This window comes from Cornus florida, unplaced genomic scaffold, assembly GCF_030987335.1.
Source record: "Cornus florida cultivar Cherokee Brave unplaced genomic scaffold, ASM3098733v1 CherokeeBrave_3.0.0_Hap2_Chr05, whole genome shotgun sequence".
Taxonomy (NCBI): Eukaryota; Viridiplantae; Streptophyta; class Magnoliopsida; order Cornales; family Cornaceae; genus Cornus; species Cornus florida.
This window is the reverse complement of record NW_026775575.1, coordinates 80,968,414-80,979,123: the sequence shown is the minus strand read 5'-3', so window position 1 is coordinate 80,979,123 and position 10,710 is coordinate 80,968,414. Positions and strand designations below refer to the sequence as shown.

Below are 10,710 nucleotides of genomic sequence, written 5' to 3'. Positions count from 1 at the left end.
ACTTCGGGATGTTCAAATAACTCCTCCACATTTCTCAAAGTACGCAAATTATAAAGATATTTTTGCCGATTCAAAGACTAAAATACCTGAAATGTCCTTAAGACAAAATAAAATGGATAATGCTTCAGTCCTGTCCTATCAAAACAGATTGTGTCCTGCACACTAACATATCCCAATATGAGATTGACACCTCTTTTAAATTTTAAAATATATAAAACATGGGTTATACCCATTTTTTAGGATTAAAACCCAACAAATCTATTTTTTCCCTCTCTTTGCTCCTATTTGTGTATCTTCATCTGCATCTTTCTTTTTTCTTAGCTGCCAATCATTTCAAAAAACATATTGAATTTCGATTTCAATTTGGTCTTAGTAAGGATTGATTCATTTTCTTGAAACAGGTATGTTAAAACATTATATTTGTCCGGCCGTATAATTTTTCATATATAGCATGCATAAAAAACAGTTGAGGTAGATTTTAAAAATGGAGAAATAGAAGTGGTTAGTTCAATTTTTTTAAGGATACTTTTCTATCTTCAAAAAATTAAAAATAACATAAAAATGTAGGAAAGACAATTTTCCATGAGTTGTTCTCTAGAAACAGAATTAAAAGAAGATACATTCAAAGTTGAGTAATTTTAAAACTATTTCTGTTTTTTTTTTTTTTAATAGGATTCTAAAAAACTGCCTAGAACTATTTCAGAATTAAAAGAATTTTTATTATTCTAAAAAGTGGAGGTCTAGTAGGAAATATTAGGATTTGGAATGATTAGCAGCCGAAGGTAAGGGAAAAGAAAGATGTGGATGACAGAGTGATATACATAGATAAGAGCAAAGAGAGAAATATATATATATATATATATATATATATATATATATATATTTGTCGGGTTTAACCCTAAAAAATGGGTATAACCCATGTTTGTTCTTTTTTTTTTTTTCTTTGTTTTTTTTTTAATTTAAAGAAGTGTCAACCTCTTATTGGGACACGTTAGTGTGCAGGACATAATCTATCTTGATGAAACAGGACTAAAGCATTATCCAAATAAAATTTTAAAAAACTGATTTCAGTTTTTAAAGGTATTCTAAGGGTATTTTGGAATTTTTATAAAAAAAATTGTCAAATTGATGGTCTATTGATATTAGAAGGGAATCTGCATATATTTTTCAATGATATGGATTTGTATGCACAAGATAACAGCGTAGATGTTTTTTACACACTTTTTATTTATCATGAGCTTTTTATTTTTTTATTTTGGCACTTCACTCGTCTCAACAAAATTGATTTTTGACACCCCTAATTAGCTTAGTGGATTTATTTAATTCACCGTGTTTCTAATTTGGAGTCCATTAACTACTTATCAGACTTTACAAAGTCAAATCAAATCGATAATGTAACATTTTGAAAAAAAAAATGAAAGGTCTTATCATCTAAATTAATGTTATTTTTTTATTAGCAAATGGTTGACATTTTCCCAAGTGTGATTTTAAACACACCAAACTAATGGCTGAAGAGATTAAATGGAGATTTATAATTATTTAAAACTTTTTGTCCCCTAATATTTTATCTAAATTATTTCGAAACTTTTGAAAAGAGAAATTAAGCAATAATACAGAACACTATTATGGTGGGCTGCTCTAGTTGATGATATACCGAGGACCCACTTTTGGTGAATTAATATTCAGTGTGATATCATCATACTTTGGATCATTTCAATCTTGTTCGTCACGTAAAAAAACATCTGTACCATAAAAATATTATTTTGACAAATAGACCTATTAAATATAGGTCTAATATTTAATTAAGTTATTTAATTGACAAGCTTAGTCCATTTAAATTATTTAATTAGCCCAGCCCAGATGATTAAATGAAAAGATAATTATTCCTAATAAAATATATTTTGAATAATTATATTTAGGGATAATTATCATAATATAACCAGCCCGGCACAGTTATGACTTTATTCTTATCAAGAGATAACACGTGTCATCATCCTATCAACCCAATAAGCCTATAAATAGAGGCCTGGAGGAAGGAGGGGAGAAAAATCAAGAGTCCAGAAATCCAGAAGGTCCAGAAATTGAGAGAATCAGAAATCCAGAGGGCCAGAAATCCCGAGGGCAAACCTGAAGGCGAAGAATACCAAGCACATCCAAAGTCGTGTCGTTCTTCACCAAATTCAACAAATTCTCTCCTCTCTGAAGACGAAGAATAACAAGCACATCCAAAGACGTGCCGTTCTTCCTCAAATTTAACAAAGGACACAAATTCAAAATTTAGAAGTTCAGAAATTCAGACACAAATTCAGAATTCAGAAGTCCAGAAACAAAGGACACAAATTCAGAATTCAGAAGTCTAGAAATCCAGAAACTCAGAAGTCAGAGACAAATTCAGAATCCAAACCCAAAAGCGAAGAACATCAAGCACATTCAAAGTCGTGCCGTTCTTCATCAAATTTCATGGTGATCAACAACAAGCACATTCAACGACGTGCCGTTCTTCATCAAATTCCATGTTGATCAACAACAAGCACATCCAACGACATGTCGTTCTTTATCAAATTTCACGGTGATTCAAGAACAAGCTCGTGCAGCCCTTGGATCTAACCAACAACAAAAAAGAAATCGAATCAGAGGACCATTTTTTTTGTAAAAGATATCACAAAGGATTGTACTCAAATTTTTCAAAGTAATAAATTACTATTTGCTCCATATTTTGTTTCTATTTGCAGACTTACAAAATTTGTGCGTACACCCACGTGTTCCCCTGCAACATTTATAATCACATTTATTGCTTCCCATTGCCACCGCTGCCGAAGATGAGCCACCTTCTTCCACGAAACGCTCCGAACGATACCAGAAGAAATCCTGCTCACCAAAAAATGGTGCTCGATACCACTCTGTCTCCGGCGGAACCCCCGGTGGTGGTTCATCCTTCTTACTCCTTGGCGGCATTTTCTCTCAACAAAAACACAAAAGTCCACCGCTCACGGAAGTCCACCGCTTTTCTAAGTCTTTATCAGCAAACTTATGCCTCTGAATTTTTTTCCCTCACACACACTAATGTACAATTTCAGATACACCCACACAGACTTGCACTCTCAAACCATACGCTTCCAAGCTTCTTATAATGGGTCCTACACTGATACGCAAACCGACGCACCATGATGATTTTTCACAATGCACGTCGTTGGTCACTATCATGCCTTTACAGATTCTGTGAAACTGCCTCTTCAACTTATGCACGCACCCCCCGCCACCTAGCAGCGCACGCGCACAAGGGGACTAAATGTAGGGGATGTATCCTACGTTGACACATGGCATCACAGGGCGTAAACAAATACACAGTTATCACGCAAGTCTCAGCACCCTGTTTTTGCTCGAGGGCAAAGATCATGGTTGAGGTGTCTCGAAGACGAGCCTGGTGACCCACGTGTTCCCCTGCAACACTTATAATCACATTTATTGCTTCCAGCTACCGCCGCTTTCAAAGGGATGTGCATTCAATGCGACAGTAGCATCTTTTGGACAAAAGGACCATCGTAGCCCTATATGACTTTATAGAGTCATCATGACTATCCTAACGGATCTAGCACTAAAGTTCTCGAGAGCCTGGAAGTGAAGGAGGAAGAGGCTATAAAAAGGAGGATCTTCCACGCCAAAAAGAAGAAGAAAAAGGTTACTCATCTTTCATTTTTACTCTGTATTTTGATATCATCCCTTTTATTGTATTTAATCAAAGTATAAATATAAAGAACCCTTACAATGTTCTAGATAATCAAAACCAGTAAAATTCAAAATGCAAGTACCAAAATGGGTAGAAATTTGTATTCTGATGTTATGATTTCTTGTGATTCATGAAGAGAGAGAATGTACCAAATGGGTATTCACTTTAGGACAGATGAAACTTGTTAGGGTTGTCTTTTGTTGGCTTATCGCACTGGGTTAAATTTCAGCAACCTCAGAGTCTCGGCTTTTTCTACAAGTCCAAGTTTAGGTACTGTTTTTTAAAAATATTCTATATATTGGCACTAAGTGAGCAATTTGCTTCATAAATTCAATATTCAACTATATTTTTCTGCATATTTGGACATAAAATCACATTAAAGCTCCATTTGTTTGGATATTAAATGTTTTACAAAAAATATATATATATATTTTTTGGGTGTTTGGTTATCACAAAAAATTTACAAAGAAAAAAAATATTAAAATTTAATAAAAATAACTTATTTATCAAATTTCGGCAAGTTATTTTACATGTCTGGCCCGATAAAATCGACCTTAATCTCGGAGTAGATTTTTGCCAAATACCGACAAAGTAAAAATAAAAAAATATTTTATTTTAAAAAATATATATTTTTCAAAAAAAATATTTTACGTCGAAACAAACGAAGCATAAGGCTCAAATATTTCTGTGAAAAAATTGTGGTGGGAGTTTTAATGTTTTAACTATTGAAAATAATTATTAGGTTCTTACTTTTGAAAGAGAGGTAAAAAGTTTAAGCTCCAATGAAAGTATGTGTGTGTTACTAACTTAGGAAGCACGATACTTCTCGGAGAGCAACGTACCTGTATCAAATACGTGTCGGGAACCAATACTTTACGAATACTTGCGGATACGTGTCTGATACTTCTTAGACGTATCCATAATTTTTATAAAAAATTTAAAATTTCTAATATGTATCAGATACTTTTTAAGTATTTCGACTGAATATCCGACACTTCTTGGATACTTCGTAACGCATTTTTAACAAGTTTGAACATTCAAATTCAACTTTTTCAACAATAATAACATAGTATAATTGTTTTTTTTTATATATATAAAAAAAAAAAGAAAAAAAAAAAAGGAAGGAGTTCAAATTTTATTAAGTGATTATTAAGGATGCTTGTTTGATGTGTTATGAAATGAATTTATATATTATATTAATAATTGCATTTGGATTCATAACACTTTTAAAAAATTGACCAAATTAATTTATATATATATATAAATAAAATTTATTAACTTTTTATTGCCGCATCCTCCTTAACCGTTTCCTATTTTTTTTAGATTTGCCCTATGGCTCTACCGGTATCGTGTCATATCCATATCTCGTATCCGTATCTATGCTTCCTAGGTACCAACTAAGAAAAAAAATAAAAAAAATCTGAAACAGTAAAAAAATTACAATATTCAACTATATTTTTCTGCATATTTGGACAAAAAAACTGTTTTAACTATAGAAAATAGTTATCTGAAAACAAAAATTTTATTAATTGAGTTTTCAGAAAACAATTATCAAAAACTGTATTTTATTGATTTTAGTACAATTTTGTGACTTTACCAAGTAAGCCCTGACATTTGGCCCTATAATTACACAGAGTGACACAGAGACCATAAAATAATATTAGTGGTACTATTTACTTATTTTTAGCACCTGCACTTGTGCTTCTAACACATAATTCAAGCTGCCATTCAAAGTTAAGATGCAAATGATATATAAGGGCAAGATGTGAATTATAGCACCATAAAATAAATCTGGGAAACAAGGAGGTGAGACAAAAAGATTTCTGAGTTTTACACTTCCATGGATAAATCTATCCAACAAACACACCGCTGATGAGAAAATTTGCAAGCAAGAAGCAGACGCGCAACAACGCCGTGCTATTCTAAACCATCAATGGAGAAAATTAAGGAAAGGAAGCACACGATTTAGTAGCAAAACATGCTGTTAAGCAAACAAGCATGACAGTTTAATACATCTTTATCAACATAACAGGGCTTAGGTTATAAAAATTAAAAAAAAAAACATAACAGGGCTTCTAATTTACATCACATTATCCATAATTCTCAACCATGTTTATAGACTATGATTCTTCAGAGCAAAAGGACTAAGCATTCAGCCTTCAAATCTATCGACTAGCCATTGCCAACTACAGCACTCAAACTATATGGCTAAAATGGTGTTCAATGGTTTCAACCTATCTTCCTCCTCGTTATCCACGAGTTTCTTCTTCAAGAAAGTAAATGCTACTGAAGATGATCTGATTCTTAAAAAACCCTGCAATTTTAGCTCCTTAATTTACAAGGTGAGAAACACTCACTACCAGCCAGAATTAAGGTGAATATTTTAGATTAAAACTAAAAAATGCGCATGTGTTGGGCAGAACTATTATTATATAATACAGATACAGTATATATACTTAACTAAGATGCACATATCTACAAACATCCATACATGCTACTGTGTGTGAGAGAGAGAGAGAGAAACTCATACGTATCTTTCCCCGCATCATTAGATATCCAGCCGGCTCACCTTGATCAGGTTCTAACATAATCCCTTTAATCACTTCTACCGAGGTACCCAACATGAGCTAGCACAAAGAATCCGACCCTTCCATCCTTGCACCATCCAGTGACCGTCTTCATCAACCACAAACTCTTTGTGATATCCTGCCTTCACCTTACCCCTCAATTTCTTTACAACCTCCTTGTTCAATGGGAGGAGCTTGAAGCCAGCCCTCATGTTGCGAATCTGCCACTGTTTGTATGACTCGGGCCTCTCAACCCTCTGCGAGCCCTCACATGCAACGACATTCATTACATCACGTCCATAGAACTCTTTCTCAAGATTCAACCTCTCCTGATCATCACGATTCATGTTATTATCAAACATATCAAACCATGCAGAGTAGTGGAAGAGTGTCTCTCGGAACCGCGTAACAAAGAAGGGAGCACTGTAGGATCCATTAACAACAGAATGGATGAAAATGTCAGGATTCATCTTCCTGATTAACTTCAGAACAGAATCCCTAGGACTGTCCACCACAACAGTCTCATCGAGTAGGTTCTTAAACCGATAAAGACAGTTGACAGCAAGCAACTCATTGTTGTCAATCTTGAGGTCCTCAATTTTAATAGTTTCCCATTTTTGTGCTATGGCATTGTACTCAAAAGGAACATTAAAGCGCTCACAATACTTTGCCAAGCGACGGCCTGTTTCCTCAACTAATTCTGATGGCCGGAAACCAGGTTGGGGAAACTCTATCCCAGTAATTCGAAGCTTGGGAGGCCCACCAGGTATGGTTGGCAGATGTTGGATTAGGAGTGGCCATTGGAAACCATATAGGATACCGAAATCAACAACATGTATTGTTCTTTTTGTAGCCACTGAAGCTAGATCCAAAATCATTCTATCTGCAAAGGATATCGCCATCTTCTTGAATGGGCAGGCTGAAAGATAAAGCTGGTAAGCTTTCAACTTCTCGGCAGCTGAATTTCTCTTGGAACCTAGGGCTGCATAGATCTGGAATCCAGTGCCAGATAAGCGTGCCTCGAGACTGTTTGCAAAGAAGTGGGCCAACCTCTGTGTCCCATTACCAGAAGAAGAAGAGTGCTGCCTTATGTGCTTTAGTTGTTCATATGCAGTTCTGCGATCATCAACAGCAACAGATTGTGCACAGTTAATCAAAAGAGTCCTCAAATCCACTACTCCACTTTCATTGGCCTGTTTCTTAGCATCACTTTTTCTTCCAGAAGATCCATGAGGTTGTCTATTCCGCTGCAAAACCTTGCTCGTTCCATTCTGCAGTTCTTCATCAGGAGCAGTACAATAAGCAAGCTCCCCTTTTGCATTAGTGAAAAGCAAAACTCTATCAAACATCTCTGACAACTCAGACTCTTCAACATAAACTGCCGACTGCTTGCTATTCCTCTCTTCTTCCATTTCACTATCCTCCCGGTGATGGTTCTTCTTTCCCCTTGAGCCATTAGGTGAGTACTCTTTCTCGTCCTTCTCTACCTTGATTACAACCCCCGGAGCCTCTTGTTTTGATTTTGGAGGCAATGAATAGTTCTCCAAATTAACAATTAATTGATTACCACTAGGAAGGAACTTACTAGCTTCTTCCATGCCTCTCTTGAACTGTAAGACTGATTCACTATCACTAAACATATCTGAAACCAGTTGCGTACTGACTGAAGAGTCCACTGGGCCATTAAAATCATTGATGAAGCTGTTTGTAGAGTCAAATGACCACAGCGAACTGGGCTGCAAAGTTGATTGGAAAGAGCTCTCCCATGTATGACTTTGTATAACTGACGACTTATACTCTCCACGATCAACAATCCGTCGAGTATCGTTAGAGTTGCCAGCACTAGTACTGCTGGCTGTACTATGCTCGCTGAAACTTCCAAAGAAATGATCATCTGGGCTTTCAATGTTTTGATTAAAGTAAAAAGAGGGTTGGTCAGGAGAAGAAGTGTACTTCTCGCCTATCATTTCATAAAATGATTTCTCAGCAGCTTGCAGAGCCAAAGGATCGTGAAACATGCTGGGCTTCTCCTCCATGTCCTCCTCCATGAGTATCTGGTTAATGTACTTGAGAACTGTATCGGAAAGGTCATGGTCATCAGGAGACTCCACTTCCGAGCTCACGCTTGAAGATGGAGCTAAATTACGAGGGTCTGGAGTGGGAGGAAGGAAAGGAATATCCATGAAACCAAAATCCAGAGATTCATCTTTGAGGTTAAATCCATCAGCAAGATTTTGGGACTGATCAAAACCGGGTAAAACAGTCTCCTCCCCAAATTTGTAATCATTCATCAAATCGGCCAAATCACTGAAACGTGGATCCATAACTATCTATGGCAATACCAAATAAAAAATCACCCTCAAAAAGTTTAATCCTAATTAACCAAATTCTAGTAAAAAATCAACCACCAGCCTCAATGAACCTAGTTTAGTGACCCAATGACAACCCAGAATTTACAGAACGCTTATTGAATTAGGCATCAAAACACTAAACCCATATTTCTAAAGCCTAGATCCATCCGTTCATGTAAAAAAACACCTAAACCAAATCAGCAAAGACAAGAATTAGAGTGGAAAGGAAAGAACAACTGAGAGACTTAAATCAGAATAACATAAACTTTAATATCAATAACAATACTTTAACCATCAAGAAGATAATCACACACACACACACACACACACACACACACACACACACGAAAGAAAGAAAGAAAAAAAAAAGTACAAAAACACATAAATGTTTTAGAAAATCTATGGCAATATTAAATCAAAAATCACCCTCAATAAGTTTAATCCTAATTAATCAAATTCCAGTAAAAAATTGACCACCTACCACTATGAACCTAGTTTAGTGACCCAATGACAACCAAGATTTTACAAAACGCATATTGAATTAGGCATCGAAACACTAAACCCTAGATCCATCTGTACATGTTAAAAACACCTAAACCAAATCAACAAAAATAGAAATTAGAGTGGGGAGGGAAGAACAACTGAGAGACAAAAATCGGAATAACATAACTCTAATATCAATAACAATACTCTAACAATCAAGAAGATAATGAAACACAGAAAAATAAAAAGAACAAAAACCCAGAAAAGTTTTACAAAAAGAACAAAAACCCAGAAATGTAACCAGAAATGTTTTGGAATTGCTTAGTGAAATGATACTAGAATGGGTTGGAAATGAGACAGAAGCCAATGAGTTAGAAGAGAGAGAATTCAACTAGAAGCAGCATAGAAATCCATAAACAACTAAACAAGATTGTAACAAAGAGCAGTTGAAGGATGAAGAAAATGTATCCTTACCTGAGGAGAAGAAGAAGAGGGCACTGAACCTAATCCGTGAAGGGTGGTGGCTCCTAAAATATCTGGTGTGAGACTGATGATTATGACGTTTAGTTTGTGTTTTTTTTTTTTTTTCTTTCATTTTTGTAGGTATAACATTGGTTTGTTAATTGTTAAACTATAACCCTCCGCCTCCTGTCCATTTCTTTTTTATGTTTTTTTTTTAGGAAAAGTCGTCACTTGAGTGTGAAGTTGTGGACTTATATGTGGTACTGGTACCATTTGGCTTTGTTCCGTCTAACTTTACGCCGTCCAAAAAGAAAAGTTCTAGAGAGATTGTATATGACCGTTATTTTAACACGATATTCATAAATAAAAATTAAATTTTATTATTTTAAACACTTTTCACACAGTCGACCACCTTTCAACTTCATAATTTTAAAAATAATATGAATACATCTAAAATATTAAACTTATTTATTTAAAACATAAAACAATACTTATTTATTTAAAACAAAAATATTATTGTGTGGAATAATAAAATATATGATATAAAACTCATAATAATAATGAAATGGTTTTACTTTATCAATCATTTCAGAGCAACTTTTAATATAAAAATAAAAAATAAATTTAAATTTTATAATATTATTACTCAATAGATATATAAAAATAAATATTTATATTTATATATAATTATGTCTACGTTATATTCATATTTTATTTTTTTAAAATTTAACGTACTTATCGACATATTTGTATCATATTATGTCTGTATTCTGTGTCCATGTTTATATTATGGACGTATTATGTATCCATTATAAGATTATTTATTTAATTGTGGCTCACATGATTTGGACATGTGACATATTACTTAGTGGGTAAGTAAATAGATATCAATTAATATTATTTATTTTTGGTCAACTTATAATTACCTTTTTGGTAATTACTTATTGGAAAAGTGTTTTCCTTTCTTATTCCTTACTTTGATGGAAAGCAAAATTATATTCCTATAAGGAAAACTGGTCATCTCTCTACCTTTATAAAAGTGCATATACTCCATCAATTATGTACAATTAATGAAACAACACGTAAAAGTTTTATGTATGCAAAAGGTCAAGAGAGATAA

General features: G+C 34.2%; 1 protein-coding gene across 2 annotated transcripts; it reads right to left on the bottom strand.

Moving 5' to 3' along the window:
* Positions 1 to 5,670: 5,670 nt before the first annotated feature.
* LOC132307114 (scarecrow-like protein 33) lies at positions 5,671 to 9,793 on the bottom strand. 2 transcript variants are annotated; one of them, XR_009482170.1, is made up of 3 exons: positions 9,603 to 9,793; positions 6,258 to 8,832; positions 5,671 to 6,041 (listed from the first exon to the last, which is right to left on the bottom strand). XR_009482170.1 is itself a non-coding variant. In XM_059804785.1 (2 exons), the coding sequence occupies exon 2, from the start codon at positions 8,616 to 8,618 to the stop codon at positions 6,333 to 6,335; it is 2,286 nt and encodes a 761-aa protein (XP_059660768.1). In that variant the 5' UTR covers positions 8,619 to 8,832; positions 9,603 to 9,793; the 3' UTR covers positions 5,671 to 6,332. The 2 variants fall into 2 exon arrangements, 1 of the variants encoding a protein (XP_059660768.1); XM_059804785.1 differs by having other exon boundaries at positions 5,671 to 8,832.
* Between the last annotated feature and the right edge of the window lie 917 nt (positions 9,794 to 10,710).